Source organism: Peromyscus californicus, unplaced genomic scaffold, assembly GCF_007827085.1.
Source record: "Peromyscus californicus insignis strain IS unplaced genomic scaffold, ASM782708v3 Scaffold_11__1_contigs__length_118956290, whole genome shotgun sequence".
NCBI classification, from domain to species: domain Eukaryota; kingdom Metazoa; phylum Chordata; class Mammalia; order Rodentia; family Cricetidae; genus Peromyscus; species Peromyscus californicus.
In genome coordinates this window covers 56,968,114-56,985,034 of record NW_026294402.1, presented here as the reverse complement: position 1 = coordinate 56,985,034, position 16,921 = coordinate 56,968,114, and the positions used below count along the sequence as shown (strand labels likewise).

The window sequence follows — 16,921 nt, the reverse complement described above, 5'->3', positions numbered from 1 at the left end:
CTTAAAATGCCTACCCACCCTGCCCGTCTGACCCCATCTAAAGCTTCAACAGGAAGCCATGCTTTGTTTCAATGTCCGCAATACCAACAAACCCAAACCCACCCTCCTCTCGCTAATAAGGTGGCATAACTCCAAGGCTGAAGGAGAAAAAAGCCCTTCCCCATGGTGCTTTCCAAAAATACAACTAACTAGTCCTGGTGCTTCAAGGCAGTACAGAAGCTGAGTCTGTCCGACGAGTTAGAATCTGGGTCCTGCACTGGCGGTGACCTGGAGCTCTGCCTCAATTTCCTTACATTTACTATAAGAATAACAACGGTCCTTAACACAGTGCCCTTGTGAGGATAAATTAGCTGGTGTGTGTAATCCACTTAGCAACATGCCAGACACAGTAAGAGGCTATGTAAGCATCCGCTATGATTGTTGGAGTTGTTAGTTATTTTAAACCTCCAGGACGCCTGAAGTTATCCCTCACCGTTCCCCAGCTTCTGAGACTAAACGATGCACCTGCTACGGGCCAAATCGAACCATTTTGTCACTTACTGAGAAAGCAGCACCGTCCCCATCTTACAGGACGTATGTGCAAAGCTTTGGAGGCAAACTGAGTTAACCTGTCCCAAACCACAGGTTAGGACCCCACCTCCGTGTAGCTGGTCAATTTCAAACCCAGGTCCGTGTGGCTTCAGATTCACCATGGAACCTCAGATTCAAAACAAGCAGCCTCGGCCGCCAGTCACAAGACTTAACTGATCCTCACCACACCAAGGTCTCACTCAGTTCTCTGCTCCTGAATCTCCGCTTGGCTTGCATAAATTGGAGCAAATACCGGGCCACTTGAACCCAATTAGGCAGTAAGTCAGCCTGGAAAAAAAAACACGCAATGCATTCCAGAGGTCAAAGTAGAAGCTGGCTCGGATGGCAGCCTTTGCCGGCCACTTCCATGGAAGTTAAGTCTCTGCATGCAGACACCAGCCTACAGCCAGGGAGGTGCCTACCACACGCTTGAGTCCCACATCCGGACCAGCATTGGGAACAAATTGCCTGAGTCTTAAGTCAACACAAAAAGACAGTTTACTTTTCTTTCTTTCTTTTTTTTTAAAGGAAAGTCCTATTTCTCTTTCGGTTTAGGGTGGCGGTTAGTATGTAGTTAGCTACCTTCCCCACCAAAACAAAAAGAAAAAAAGGCGGGGGGGGGGGGCAAAGGATAAATAGCGAGAGAGCTCCCCCAGCCTGCAGGGTGCTGCGACACCCACCTGAAACTCGACCAACCTTTCCCGAGAGCCCAGCCCCGGAGGGCGTTTCCCCAGCGCATCCCAACAACTTGTCCCTCCCGGGTAGGAGGCCGACGCCCTCGACTTCAGTTAGGGCCACTAGACTGGCGAGCCTGAGCCCCTCCCGCCCTCCAGTTTCACCCCCACCCCCCAAACACCACCCTATCATTTCCGCCGAAGGCGCAAACACCAGAGCAATCGCTTCGCCTTCAAGGCCACCTTTCACTACGTGCAGAGCGCAGCGGGAGCCACCGCGGAAAACCGAGCAGAGGGCGGGGGAGGGGGGGGCAGGGAGTCGATGAGGAAGGGGGGGGCGCTTGCTAAGGAGACCGTCACCTTCTCAGGGCTTCGATAGCTTCGGGATCCTCGGACCCCAGGCGCGGGGTGGGAGCCCCCGTAAGACCGAATGCGAAAGTGGGGTGGGGGTGTCCCTGGGGCCAGCTCCCCCAGAAGCCACCTCGCTGGAGGGCGGCCGTCGGGGCGATGGCGTAAGCCTCTCGCCCCCCCCCCAAGCACGACAACAGCCATGGTGACAAAATGGCAGCTCGGTGCCCGACAGGCGAGCCACCGGCGCAGAGCCGGGGACGGCCGCCCCTGCACCCCGAGAATGCCAGGCACCCTGGGGCTGGGTCTCCCGCCGGCCTAGCAGTGCAAATGACGAGGACAGGGGCCCGCAGGTCCGAGCCGGTCGAGAGCCCCCGGGCCGCCTCGCCCTCTCTAGACCCAATCCCCAGGCCCGCGCCGCCGAGCTTCTGCTGCGCCTGTGCGCGCCCGGGTCCCCTCCGCTGGGCACCCGGGTCCCCGCCGAGCCGGGTCCGCGGCCGCCGTGGGGGAGGGGCGGGCCGCCGGCGCCCCGGGAAACATGGCTGCTCGTCCTAGTTCGGCGGCGTCGCGGCCACCAGTCCCCGAGATGCGACTTGGGAGAGAGGTTGCAGAAGGTGGGTGCGTGGGGGCGGCGGGGGGACGGGACTGTGGGGAGGGAGGCTCCCCGGAACGATCTGTTTTCCAAAAACGTTTATTTGAAAATACAAAAAACCAGAAAAACAACAACAAAAAAAGCCAGTTCCTCCTCCCCCACCCCTTTTGTCCCTCTTTCGAGAGCTTTCTGCCCTCCCCTCCCCCATGCGCAGCAAGTGCCCCCTCCCCCGCCACCCGCGCGCCCCACCCCGCCGGGAGCCCCGGGGCCGGCGAGTGGGCCGCGGACTCACGGCGAGGGGGCGAAGCGTGAGAAATCGCGCCCAGCCCAGAGCGCCCGCCCCTCCCCCAGCGCACACACTCGGGGAAGTTTAAAGAGCCGGTTCGACCCGCTTTCCGTTTCGCTCGGGGTTGGCTAGTACTGTGGATCGCTCGGGCCGGCCCAGCGCTTATGCGCACCTACTCGCCGCGACCCCGGAGCCCCCCAACTACGTACAGGGGTCTTCCGGAAAGTACGCGGGAAGCCCGCGTCCGGCCCCCTCCCCCAGCACCACACCCAGCCCCCTCCACCCCCGGGATCGGGCACGGGGACTGGGTCGGGACGCCACCGGCCGAACCCGGTAGCCCCGCGGCAAGTCCTGCTGCCGGCGGCGCCCCCTCCTCCCCGCCCTGCGCGCCATAAGGCTGTAGCACGTCTCCAGTGCACAGCTGCGTGAGGATGGGCGGACGGCAGAAAAGGAGCTTGTTTTCAAAAGTCTTACTCAGGTTTGGAGGGAGGAACTAGGGGAAAAGAGGAAACGAGGCCTGCCTTTGTCAGGATTCGAGGGGCCAAGTGACTGGGGGGCGACAGGTCAGCGCAACGTGCTGCGCGAGCCCCCAACTCGCCCGAACCCCAGACACCTAGGCTAGACCTGGGATCTTCCCGCCCGCGAGACCCTTCTCCCCACGACCGGGCCTTGAGGGGAAGTCGGCCAGGGTTTCCACCCCAGACCCTAGGGTCTCTCGGATGGGCCAACTCGTAGGGACAACACGAGTGTGTGAAAGCGAGAGGGAGACAAAAATAAACAGGAGCGTTCGAGTCACCCACCCACCCTCACTTCCCCTAGCAGTGGGCTCGCGCCCAGCCTGCCTGTTCCCACCGGTGTAAGTTTCCTCCTGCCATACTCCCGCCGCTGCCCAATCCATAACGGCGACGGCCAGACGAACTGCCCATCCCAGAGCTGCGTGCCAGCCGTGCCCGCAAGAATGTAGACCGGGCCAGTCCCCACAGCAGCACCAGCTCTGGGCACCTCGGGTCCTGATAAAGTTTCCCGTGCCCATTTATTAACCAGGAGCCGAACGGCTGCCAGGGAGCCCACCCCGGGAGAAGCAGGGATCCGGAGGTGGGGTAGCTGGTGCCGATGGGGCATCAGGGTGCCAAGGCTGGCATCTGGGGAGGAAGCCGGGGGCCAGGGGCTCACCGGGACGCAGCCTTCGGGCAACTTACACTAGCGATCGCTCGTGGTTGGGGAGGCGTGAGGATTATCTGAGCATTTGCACACTCCACAATCCCTCCCCCTCCTCCTAAGGTAACCCCCCCCCCCCTTTCCGCGAGGAAGAAGGGAGAAAAGACAGCATCTGGCCCAAAGGTGGGGTGGAAAGAGTGAGAGAGAAAGGAGAAGAAGGAAGGCAGGCAGAGAAAGGGAGGGAGGGAGAGAAAGGGCGCGTTCACGAACACGACAAAGTTACAAATATGGCTCCCCACCTCTCGCCTCATCCCCGCAGAGAAACGAAGACGCGCTTTAAACTCGAGCCATCTCCCAACTCCGCAGCAGCCGGGTCCCCACGCGCTCTCCCCGGGGGCCTTGGGCCACATTGATCAGAAACTAAACCGGACCCGCGAATCCCAAAACTTATTGTGTGCGAGAGAACGAGCGAGCGAAAGAGAGACGGCAAAGGGAGGGGGCAGGCGCGGGAGGGGGCGGAAAGGGGGGTACGTTTCTAAAATATAACACCCCTTTTTTGTTGTTTAATCCAGGAGGCAGCCCATCTCCTCCCCTCGATCATCTTTTCCATCCAGACGCGAGTCGTGGGAGCTGAGAGCTCGGACGAGGGTGAGATCGCCGCGTTCCCTCCGACCCGAACGCGTGCGCCCCGCCGGCCCCCAGCTGGGTGCACACTCGCACGCACACCCTCGCACCCATACCCGCACACGCGGGAGCACACGCACAGGTAGTCATACACCAAGGGCAGCGGCGGCGGTGGCCAGAACATGCTCCGATGGCATTGCAACCCCCCCCCCCAATCCAACCTTGCAATTCATTTGCAGTCCGACCCCAAGCCCTACATCACCCCGGACCCCCCTCCATTAAAAAAAGTGCCTTCCCCCCAAACACACACGCACACATAACACAAAGTAGGAGAATGGACCGACAGAGATATTTTTGGCAAATGCTCACATCAGAGGGCGTCCTGTTCCGCAGCTCTAAATGAATCCGTTTGTCCATATCCATCTCTCGCGCTCTCTCTCTGCAGAGGATCCTGCGCCAGCGAAATTCAATCAATAAACCCCGAACCCACGGCCGCGCGTTTTAGGACTTTGAAGGCTCAACCAGCTCCGCTCGGTTCTCGAGCCCCCAGCACCCGCGGCGCACACTAACCTGATCGCCGTGAAGGCGGGACCTGCGGCTCCGGCGTGGAGCGGCGGCAGCACGAGCCAATCGAGTGGCGAGGCTCCGGATGCCAGCCAATGGTGACGGCGGCGGCGGGGGGCAGGGTCCAATGGGCGGCCTGCGCAGCGGGCCAGGGAGGCTCAGCCATTTGGCTGTGGTGCCGGAGACGGACCCCTTTAGATACCCGGGCGGCCGAGGAGGAGCGCGGCTGCAGCTTGGTGGCTGCGCGCGGGGGGCGGGAGGGAAGGCAGGGCAGGTGCGTGGACCTGAAGGTTCGTGGCCGGGGGCGGGGCCGCAGGTGCGTGGACGCGGGAGGGGCGGGGGCATCCTCTAGGTGCTTGGCGGGCGGACGAGGCCTGGGGCGCGCGGGCGCCGGGCAGGCCCAGGGAGGGCGCGCATTCTGGGAGCGCAGGAAGGACAGATCACACCCTGGGCTGCCCACTCGGCGCATCCCTTCGGACTGGGTCTACTTCCATCCCTGCAATTAAATAAGCAAGTCTAAGCGCATGATGTTCCCACCTTCCGAGGAGCGAGGGCGGGATCGCGACCCAGAGGCTTGGCATTCTGATGTCCTGCCAGGGCAGCCTTAAAAGAAGCGATTCCCCGAGAGCCACCAGAGACCTTGTGTAGGGCAATAATTGAATGAAAAGGCCGCGGATGCAGAACTGTATAGAATATTAAAAAATGCGAAAGGAAGGTGCTAGTAAGTGCCGATTCTCAGAGCCGAACATAATTTACGGGCTTTATAGGTTTTGTTGAGAGAGAGCGTTGCACGTTTCATTCTAATCGCCCACCAGAGTCGTTTGGTTACGTCTGAGTTGCCAAGGAGTCGCTAACTGGAACACTTATCGAGGTCTTTTGGTTGCTTTGGGTTTTGTTTTTTGTTCGACCACGTTACGTTTTTAAGAGACCTTAAAAGCCCTGGTTCCCACTGGGTTTCCAGCTTCCTATGGGCAACCCTGGGACCTAATGCACTGCGTGGATATCTGTGGCTGTGGACAAATCACGGGGATGACTGTCAACAGGGACACATGTTTAACGTCATCCACACAACTGTATCGTAGTGTCTGTTTCTCTTCGTCTACACTCTTCCGCAAATACCCCGAGGTAGTTTTATCTTTGTGAATACATTGGAACTGAGCATTTTATTCAGTAAGTTCTTTTAGATCAAATAATAAATGAATTTGAAAGCCGATAAATATTCTAAGTAACTGGAAGTACGAAATAAAAACATGTCATCTGGGTGAATATGGCATAATTGTTTTAAGTTGTTCATTTAACATTTCTTATCTTTAGATTTTGTTAACCTATACAAAGACTGTGTAATTGGAATTTTTCAATTGTATTGGTTCCCTTCTGAAACACAGGGGACTCCTCTTTGCCATTGAATCGGTTGGTATTTCCAGATATGATAGGTAGCGTTTTTAAAGCAATAACTTTTCATCACAAATATATTAGAGGGTATGGTGTGCAGAATCTATATAGCAGGAGTCTTGAAATTCATATTCTTTGGGATGGTAAATGCTCATTTGCTACTTAAACTTTGAACCATAGTTGAGGTCCCTGCTAACAGCAGAATTGTGGGAGAGTCCTTTCTGCAGAAATAACTCCTTCAGAGTCCATCTAAGCAGAGCGGTGCCCCATTCTCTGATAAGTAGAAGCAAAGGGCTCACGTGACAAGGACAGAAGAGAACTACTTGGAACTCACACCCCCACACACACCCTTCACGGAGAATATACAGAAACAAAGTTATGAAAAGGCAGGCATTTCATATGATCTGAAGAGAAACCAAAGTACTAGAGACTAAATTATAATAGAAAAAAAAAGAGGTTACCTCATCACTGAAAGTATTAAATGTACCTTATTTTTGGAGCATCACACCTTTACATGTTGAATAACAGCTTTTGTATTTAGTGTCACAAAACTGAAAGATGTCATCATTCACCGGATGTCGGGGCATGTAGAAGCTTAAATATCAAGGCACTTTGAGTATTGCCCTCTTGCTAGTACATGTTGAAGGAAGAAAGTTCTCTTGTAGTTTATCTAAGAAAGTTTTAATAGGACTTTGGTGGTTTTATTAAGAAACAGGAAGACAGCTCAGCCATTTGCCCTGTAAGACTTGGGTATATATACACAATGAATGTGTAATTATTATTTACAGGGTTATTATAGTTTTATTGTGTATTATAGTAGTAATACTGCTCCGAATATATCTGCATTTCGGGAAGGTAGCACGAGAGGCCGCGCCTCGAGGGCTCTTGGAAGAACTTTTATATGGACAGGAAACAGGTGCAGTTCCCCCTTAAGGACTGAACCTACAGCAGGCTTTAGGTGAGGAGGGATAGATGGTCTGCAACAGGGTTTGATTCCTACTGAGAAAGAATTAGATACAAATCAAGTTTTGAGCCCCTGCAAAAAGGAGTGGTTTTCAAATTAAGGGCACCTTCCTCTAAGGAAGCCACCAAAAGCACCCCAAACCAATGAGCAGCCGCTTCTCAAAAATGAGAGCAATGAGTGTCTCTGGCACCCTGCCTTTTGAAGGTTTTATTTTATTTTATTTTTTGTTTGGTTGTTTTGTTTCCGAGACAGGATTTCACTGTGTAGCCTGGGCTATCCTGGAACTCACTCTTGAGGCCAGGCTGGCCTCAAAATCAGAGATCTGCCTGCCTCTGCTTCCCAAGTGCGGGGATTAAAGGCCTGTGCCACCACTGCCTGGCTGAAGGTTTTGTGTGTGTGTGTGTGTGTGTGTGTGTGTGTGTGTGTGCGCGCGCGCGCGCGTATGTGCAGTCGCCCAAGGAGGCTGGAAGAGAACATTGGATCCTTCTAGAACTCAAGTTACAGGTGCCTGTGAACTGACATATAGGTACTGGGACATGTACTTGGGTCCTGTGCAGGAGCCACAAGTGCTCCTAACTGCTGAGCCATCTCTCCAACTTCCTTAACTCTTCTGACATGTTGAGAAGTCCTGTTTTAGAAATACCCACCCCATGGCTGCTGAGGTTTTAGCTCTTAGCCCTGTTCAGTCTCTGAAGGAGACCCTTTGGTTTTTATGAGTCAAGCTAATGTATGCACAGTTCAACTTCTTGTTCCTCAGCCCGAAGCATCTAGACTGGACCCCGGCCATCAGGCTCTTCCGCTCACACCAGGCCTCTGCTGCTCGGATCCCAGAGACAATGATGTGGAAAGGTTCCAGCTTGCTTGTGTGCTCTTCTGTCCTTACATATAAATAGCTTTTAGAAGTAACTTATTTTTTTGAAACCCATGGTAACAATGTGAAGATGTCTGCATTTTGATTTGAATAGCCAAGAAGTGTTGAGGTCCAAGATCTAAAAAGTTACTCATAATTTTCTATTGCTTAATGAAACATTGGGTTTTAAGAGTGTATATTACATTTATTTTTGTGTGGCCGGGGTGGGAGGGTCATGTGCTACTTCACGTGCCTGGAGATCAGAGGAAAACGTTCAAGAGTCTGCTCTCCTACCATGTGGGACTCAGGGATTGAAGTCAGGTCTTCAGGCTCGGCACTTTTACCCAAGGAGCCATCTGGCTAACCTAGGTGACTTATTAAAAAAAAAAAAAATGCCTTAATGATTGAATAGTTACCTTGTTAATGAGTTGGTCATGGAGAAAAAGCACTATTAACCAAAAATAGTTATTACAGGTCATTTTTTTAAAAAAGTAACCAACTGGCCATGGTGACTCATGCCTGTCTCTACTAGCAGCAGAACTCTGGAAGCAAATCACTGGATTTGCAGCAGCCTGGGCTTTGGCAACACCCTGTTCCAAGAAGTCAGGCATGGTAGCCTATGTCCCAGCGTGGAAGCAGGAGGATCAGGAGTTCAAGGGCATCCTCTGCTGTATAGCAAGCTTGAGGCCAGCCTGGGCTACCTGACCCTGTATTAAAATTTAAGTAGGACTTGAGAGCTGGCTCAGCAATTTAGAGCACTAGCTGCTCTTCCAGGGGACTTGGGTTCAGTTCCTGGCACCCAGGTGACTGTTCACAACTGTCTAAAACACCAGTTCCAGGGGATCTGATGTCTTCTGGCCTCCAAGGGCATCAGGCACACACACGGTGCACAAACGTACATCCATGAAAAACACCCATACATATAAGAAAGTTTTAAATAAAATAAAATATGGCTATTTTTTTAAAAAAAAAAAAAAAAGTAAGACTGGAGAGATGGCTCACCATTTAGAGCGGCTGTTGCTCCTGGAGAGAACCTAGGTTAGATCCCAGCACCTACATGATGGCTCACAACCATCTATAATTTCAGTCCCAGGGGAACTGAGGCCCTTTTCTCATCTCTGTGGGCACCAGGCACATGTGGTACACATGTACACATGCGGACAAAACGCCTATGTGTACAAAATTGAAAAAAGGAAAAGTAAGTGGGCGTCATGATGCACACCTATAATCCCAGTACTCAGGAGATGAGAGCAAGAGAGTCCAAGTTCAGAGCCGTCTTTGGCTCCCTAGTGGGTTTGAGGCTAGCCTGAGTTACATGAAACACTCAAGAAAACGATAGCAAGAAGACAGCGGGAGGGCTGGGGAGATGGCCAAGTGGTTAAGAGCAGCTGCTGCTCTTACAAAGGACTAGCTTTGGTTCCCAGCACCCACATGGTGATCCACAACCATCTGTAATTCCTAGGCACTCACACAGTACACATTCATATGTGCAAAATCCGAAAGAAAAAAAAAAAAGACAATGAAATGTGAAGTCACCGAACAACACTGTGACTAAAAGCAAGTCATGTAAAGAATATAGAAAAGCCAGGCGGTGGTGGCGCACGCCTTTAATCCCAGCACTTGGGAGGCAGAGGCAGGCAGGTCTTTGTGAGTTCGAGGCCAGCCTGGTCTACAGAGCGAAATCCAGGGAAGGCACAAAGCTACACAGAGAAACCTTATCTCCAAAAACCAAAAAAAAAAGGAAAAAAATCAATTAATGTTGAATGTGTTAATTGAGGTTTAACCAATTTAGGGTTGAAGCTCACCTCTATAGCAAGAAAAAGTATTAAAATGCATTACAAGCTAAGTGTGGTGGTGCACACCTTTAATCCAAGCACTTAGGAGGCTGAGGCAAGCAGATTTCTAAGTTCAGGGTCAGCCTGGTCTACATAGTGAGTTCCAGACCTTGTCTCAATAATAAAAGGAAATATATTAATACAGAAGCGACCCAGGTCAAACTTTGTAAGAGCTCTTAGCCCATTTGTTTTTGCAAGTGCTCTTCATTAGCATCCATAGCTTCTCTGCCCCCTCACATTCTCTGCTTTCTAAAGGCAGTTATCGTCTGAACTTACAAATATTTGAAGGTACACTCCGTTACTCTCCTGGAGTCAGAAGTCAGCTGAATGCACTGGCATAAATTATTAAGTTTGTACTATATTTTCACTTGGAATGTTGAGCCATCCCAGAAGAGTATTACAAATGCTTTACACCTTCTCTGGCTACTCTGGATGCTTGTAACTCAAATATAAAGTTGTTTTTTTTTTAAAAAAAAAAAAACTTTTAAAATGTATATTTCTCTGTGTGGATATCAGAGGACCGCCACAGGAGTGAGGTCTCTCCTACCATGTGCCTCCTGGGGATGGAACTCAGATCATCAAACTTGGTAGCAAGTGCTTCTACTGAGCCGTCCCAACAACAGGAATAGGAAATTGTTGAAATCATTTGCATGTGACCAGAGGAGATGACCCTGTTAGGACTTTGAGGACTCTTGACCAGCAGAAGGACACGTGTTCTCTGATAGACTGGCTAATTGTTCCAAATGCATGTTATACCCCTCTTATGTCTCAGAATTGTGTCACTTGCACATGTATTTAGTTAGAGGCAAATTTAGCAAGTGTGACATGTAGCATGAATCTTAGTCTTATTAATAAAATCAAACCTGCGGCCAGTTATTGGGGTGAAATGCTGGATGGTCAGAGAGACAGAACAAGCCACAGCTAACCTCACCTGGCCAATTCCTCAGCTGGTCCTGTTTCCTCAGACTGGAAGCCTCTGTGTCCTCATATCCGAATGGCTCTCAGCTGAACTGTGCTGCTAGAAGCCTGAAAGCTTAACCAGCCAAATGCCTAACCAGCCAAATGCCTCAAGTTTCTGGTCCTCACGCCTTTCTACTTTCTACCACCACTCCCTGGGATTAAAGGCTCCTTTCTGGGATTAAAGGCGTGATGAGTCACCATGCCTGTCTGTATCCTTGAACACATGGATTTCTGCCTCTGGAATGCTAGGATTAAAGGCGTGTGCTACCACTGCCTATCCTTATGTTTAATATTGTGGCTGCTCTGTCTCTGACCCCAGATAAGTTTATTAACATGCACAATATTTGGGGGAATACAATACCACAGTGACAAATATGTTTCACTCAGCCTGATGGAATCTTTGTGTCTAGATCAGTGTGGCACAGCACTGCAGTAGCTAAAGCCTGAGAGCATGCATGATCGGGAAATGTGTGGGACAAGATTCGGGACCAGCATGTGTATATGCTGTCGAGTCACTTCCAGGATGTCTAAAGGAAACCAAACAAACAAAAAAGGAATGTCATGTCTCCAGAGTAAAGGTCGGGGAGGATCGTACAGAACTAGCTGTTCTTGTTCACTGTGTAGCTGATGATGACCTTGAGGTTCTGATCCTGCCTCTACCTCCCCAGCCTGTGTGAACTGTTAGTATCCACCTAGCTCACGTATTGGTGCTCCTCCTGTTTGCTGCTCTTACTGGAAAGGGACTTCATTACATATTTAGGATGGTCCTGAAGCAGAGTTAACATCTGAATCTTAATGTTCTTTTGAGCCCCTCTTTCCTACCCTAGTATAAACAATACCTCACAGCTGTTGGCAAGCAGCCCTGACAAGAATCTTAAGACTTCACAAGAAGTCATCTCCAGTCCAGATAGTAGATCTTAAATTAGGATTTACTCCTAAAAGGTAATATAAAGATAAGAATAAGCCGGGCGGTGGTGGCTCACGCCTTTAATCCCAGCACTGGGAGGCAGAGGCAGGTTGATCTCTGTGAGTTTGAGGCCAGCCTGGACTGCCAAGTGAGTTCCAGGAAAGGCGCAAAGCTACACAGAGAAACCCTGTCTTGAAAAACCAAAAAAAAAAAAAAAAAAAAAGATAAGAATAATCCACCTACTACATGTCATGTGTGACTGTAGAGACCTCTGGCTATTGAGTGGTAGGGATAATAAGTTTCAGTCTGCTGCTGTAAATTGGGGTCCAGACTCAGGTGTGGACCTAAGCTGAAGGATGTGAGATTTGCAGCGAAAAATCCCCGGAAGTAGATAAGTGGTCCCTAGGGTTATGGCAGGATGTGGACACCTTAAAGACCATTTTGGGGAAAACAGAAAATATTGATGGCAAAGTGAATGCAAAACCCATGGACACATCAACAAGACTGGTATTTCTGGGGACAGACAGGTCATTGAGTGTGTGTGTAGAAAATGTATGGGTACTGGCTGGAGCTGGTGCTGCAGGCCTGTAGTCTTAGCTTCTGGGGAGGCTGAGGCAGGATAAAAATATTCAAGGCTTGCCGGGCGGTGGTGGCGCACGCCTTTAATCCCAGCACTCGGGAGGCAGAGCCAGGCGGATCTCTGTGAGTTCGAGGCCAGCCTGGACTACCAAGTGAGTTCCAGGAAAGGCGCAAAGCTACACAGAGAAACCCTGTCTCGAAAAACCAAAAAAAAAAAAAAAAAAAAAATATTCAAGGCTTGCCTGGGCTTTGGGATGAGCTCAAGGAACCCAGGGATATAGATCAGTGGTAGAGGACTTGCCTGCCACACATGAGACCCAGAGTTTGACCCCCACAATTGAGAAATAACATCAATGCTGAAATATACCGCCTCACATACCATTTCAAGTCAGTTATATTAAATTGCTTTTCAGCTAGCTTAATATAGAAAAATAGAAATATAGAAAAATAGAAAAGGCACACATACATACACACACACTAAATAAATGTGATTTTTTAATATAAGAAAAGTGATGTCAGAATTCAGTATTTTTCTGTTAAAGTATGACTGCATTTGTTATTCTTTGTTGCTGTGATAGAACACCATGACCAAACCGACTTACAGATGAAAGTTTGTTTTGGCTAGCTGTTCTAGAGGCAGAATCTGTGATGGCAGGGGAGGCGTGACTGCAGGTGAGCCAGAGCAGGAGGCTGAGTGAGGGATCACATCTCAGCCGCACACAGGAAGCAGACAACTAGTACTCAATCTGGGTGAGGCTATAAATTCTCAAAGCCTGCCCCAGTGATGTACTTTCTCAGCAAGGTTCCATGTCCTAAGGTCCCCTACTGGCACCACCAGCTGGAGGCCCAGGGTTCAAATGACTGAGCCTGGGGGATTTTTTTAAAGCCACCACAACTGTTGTATGAATGATGTTTCCATCAGTGTCTATGACTTCTTTACAGAGAAGTGACACTAATGACCCTGCTCACGGATGATAAAAATATCACTGTTTGTAATAGCCAGAACCTGGAAACAACCTAGATGCCCATCAACTGAAGAATGATTAAGAAAATGTGGCACATATACACAATGGAGTACTACTCAGCAGAGAAAAACAATGACAGCATGAAATTTGCAGGCAAATGGATAGAACTAGAAAATATCATCCTGAGTGGGGTAACCCAAACCCAGAAGGACAAACATGGTATACACTCACTCATAAGTGGATTCTAGATATAAAGCAAAGAACAATCAGACTGCAACCCACAGAACCAGGGAGGCTATATGGCAGGGGGGACCCTAGGATGACTGTGGCTTAGAATAAGTTTTGGTTTTACTCAAAAAATAAAAAAAAAAACAACAAAATAAAACAAAACACAAAAAATAGAAAGATTTAAATCTCTTAATAAAATTAGATCTAGATTTAAAAAAAAGTTCTTTTTTTAAAATGTCAGTTTTTATTTTTTTTAATAAAGATCTATTTATTTATTATGTATACAGTGTTCTGTCTGCATGTATTCCTGCATGCCAGAAGAGGGCACCGGATCTCATTACAGATGGTTGTGAGCCACCATGCAGTTGCTGGGAATTGAACTCAGGACCTCTGGAAGAGCAGTCAGTGCTCTTAGCCTCTGAGACATCTCTCCAGCCCCAAAATGTTCTTATAACCAAGAACTCAGTTTATTGGGATTTAGAAATCATGACAGAGTGCTAATTATTTACCAAAATCCATTTTCTCTTCTTCCTGAATACGAAAGCTTGACCATGCTTCCCAGCTACCCTGCTGTGGAATAATCCTCCTGTACATTGTAAAGATTTGTCACTCAAATTGGTTTAATAAAACACTGATTGGCCGGTAACTGGGCAGGAAGTTAGGCAGGAAAGCCAAACTGAGAATGATGGGAAGGAGAGCAGAGTCAAGGAGTCACCAGCCAGATGCGGAGGAAGCAAGATGAGAATGTCATACTGAGAAATGGTACCAAGCCATGTGGCTAAACATAGATAAGAATTACGCATTAATTTAAGTGTAAGAGCTAGTTAGTAATAAGCCTGAGCTACCAGTCGAGCATTTGTAAGTAATATTAAGCCTTATTTGGGAATTGGCTGTGGGTATTTGGGAATTGCTGGTGAGACAGAAACTAAGGCTTTCACTACCCTTGCAGCTAGATGGGGTCATGTTACTGAGTTCTAACCAATAGAGCTTGAATGTCAGTGAGGCTGCCACTTCAGGATCTAAAACGGCCAGTGCATGCCAAGATGGATGTGGCAGGATGGCCTGAGCAACCATGTATTCATGAGGTGGAACCTCCCTCAGCCTGCATCCCCTAGAGCCATTCCATCAACCTACTCATCTGTCTATCAAGAGATAACCTGAGGAGTCAGCCAATTAGCTCATTGGATAAAAGAGCTTACCACCAAGCTTGATGACCCTGGGACCCACATGGTGGAAAAAGAAAACTGAGAGTTGTCCTATGACCTCCACACATGAGCCATATGTGCCTACTCTCTAAATAGAGTTAGATAGATAGATAGATGACAGATGACAAATGATAGATAGATAGATAGATAGATAGATAGATAGATAGATGACAGATGACAAATGATAGATAGATAGATAGATAGATGACAGATGATAGATAGATAGATGACATGATAGATAGATAGATAGATAGATAGATGACAAATGATAGATAGATAGATAGATAGATGACAGATGATAGATAGATAGATCGATGATAGAATTTAAAAACAGAACTGAGGGTAGGAGGAGAAATGATGGTAAAGACAGGAAAACTTTATTTTTCTTTACGTATTGGGAGTTGAACCCAGGGCTTCATACATGCACATGCTAGGCAAGTGTTTTCCTACTGACCTACCCATGCTCTCTTTTCTGCACTTTTCATTTTTAGGCAGAGTCTCTAAGTAGCCCAGGGTGTCTTTGACTCATTCTGTAGTCCAGGCAAGGCCTGGAACTTATCATCCTCCTGCCTCAGCCTCCTGAGTAGCTGTCATTACAAGCCCGTGTTATCAGGGCCAGTTCCAAGCAGAAACTATGGCGGTGCGCCAGCCACGATGTATTCGACTCGTTCCTGCAGCCTATTCTCATCGATACACTAACAGTTCTCAAACTTTCGGTCCGCTGTTGTATCCACTTCTGCTTTTGTAGCTCGACTATGAATCTGAACAGTGTTATACTCACAATGTATCTTTAATTTGAGGATTAAGGTACCATAAAGCAAACAATATATCTCCATGAGTTATAAGAGAGGTCAAGAAATGGCAGGCACGTAGGCCAGGAGAGGGTTCGGCTTGCTGGGAAATCAGGACCAGAGTTCAAATCCTCAGCACTCATATAAAATATCAAAATATCCAACTCTTTGAGCAGAGCAGAGTAAGTACCTAATAGCCAGGTATGATAGCACACCTGCAATCCCAGACCTGGAGTGCGGAAGGCTGATGCAGGAGGATTTCACATTCTAGATTAGCCTGGATTACTACATAGGGAGACACTGTCTTTAAAATAACACAAAATTTAAAACCACTTTTGTAGGCGAATTTCTAAACAGTCCTAGTAAGTAAGGAACACAGAGACAAATACAGAGGTAATAGCCAAAGAGATCAGAGAGCCACGACTACCTTATCTTACCACCTCACCGCCGTCACTTCCCCAAAGAGAGCTTCTTCCTGTGTGACTTGTGTTTTTATTGCCTTTCTGTTCTGCCTTCTCATTGGCTCTAAGCCCAGCCACATGACTTCCTCATCACTACCTATCTACACAGCCCTCCAGGCCTCTATGGTTGGTACTGGGATTAAAGTCGTGTGTCACCATGCTTGGCTGTGTCCTTGACCACACAGAGACTCTGCCTGCCATGTGATCGGATTAAGGGTGTGTGCCACCACCGCTGGACTTCTGCTTAATGGCTATTTGACCTCTGATCTCCAGGTTACTTTATTAACATACAAATAAAATATCACATTTCAGCACATATAAAATATCACCACACACTTTAGAAATAACTTTGATACTATATGGCCATATCCCTGTCCTTGGAAGCTAGGTAGGGTCAGGCCTGGTTAGCATTTGGATGGGAGAAATGTCTTTACTCATCAATGCCAGCTACATAGCAGCAGGGTACTGGATAAACAGGATTGCTAAGTAACTTTCTAACACACGGGGAACAAAAATAAATTCCTGTTTCTAGGACTATAATACAGAGGCCTTCCTACTATGAAAGTTTTATTTTAGGCATCTCTAGAATTGTCTTTATTTTAGGCTCCTACTCGGGATTTGAATTGTTCGAAGATGTTGTAGGAGAAAGGGAGATCTCAGGGTTGTTTACTGGGGTCCAAGAGTGTGTGCTGATGTCAGGGCTACAGCTACCACTCCTTCAGTCTTCACACCCTTCCCGACTGTCAGAGGCACGCATGCCTGGCCTTTCATGTGAGTGCTCGGGATCTGAACACAGAGCCTTATGTTTTCAGGACACATGCTCTTACCTACTAAGACAGCTCCCCAGCCCTTTATTTTTTATTTTAATTAGTTAATTAATTTACTTAAGTAGGGTTTACTCTGTAGCCCTCAGGCTGGCCCTGGCCTTACTATCCTCCAGCTTCAATGTCTCATGTGCTGAGACTACA

At 48.8% G+C, this 16,921-nt stretch overlaps 1 protein-coding gene and 1 long non-coding RNA gene across 5 annotated transcripts in view; one reads left to right on the top strand and one right to left on the bottom strand.

Annotated features, from left to right (window-relative positions):
- Anp32a (acidic nuclear phosphoprotein 32 family member A) overlaps positions 1-4,727 on the bottom strand; it is a 39,186-nt gene extending 34,459 nt beyond the window's left edge. The window contains exon 1 of one of the 3 annotated variants that reach the window (XM_052763294.1): positions 4,622-4,727. In XM_052763294.1, coding sequence (XP_052619254.1) covers positions 4,622-4,675 — 54 coding nt within the window. In that variant the 5' untranslated portion in view covers positions 4,676-4,727. Of the gene's footprint in view, positions 1-1,604; positions 1,804-3,927; positions 4,039-4,621 lie in introns of those variants that run through there. The other 2 variants (XM_052763286.1, XM_052763278.1) reach the window with 2 other exon arrangements.
- LOC128125673 (uncharacterized) lies at positions 2,091-6,082 on the top strand. 2 transcript variants are annotated; one of them, XR_008223210.1, is made up of 4 exons: positions 2,091-2,206; positions 3,948-4,082; positions 4,201-4,394; positions 4,698-6,082. It is a non-coding gene; the product is annotated as an uncharacterized LOC128125673 (long non-coding RNA). The 2 variants fall into 2 exon arrangements; XR_008223212.1 differs by lacking the exon at positions 2,091-2,206 and adding an exon at positions 2,225-3,751.
- Positions 6,083-16,921: the final 10,839 nt, after the last annotated feature.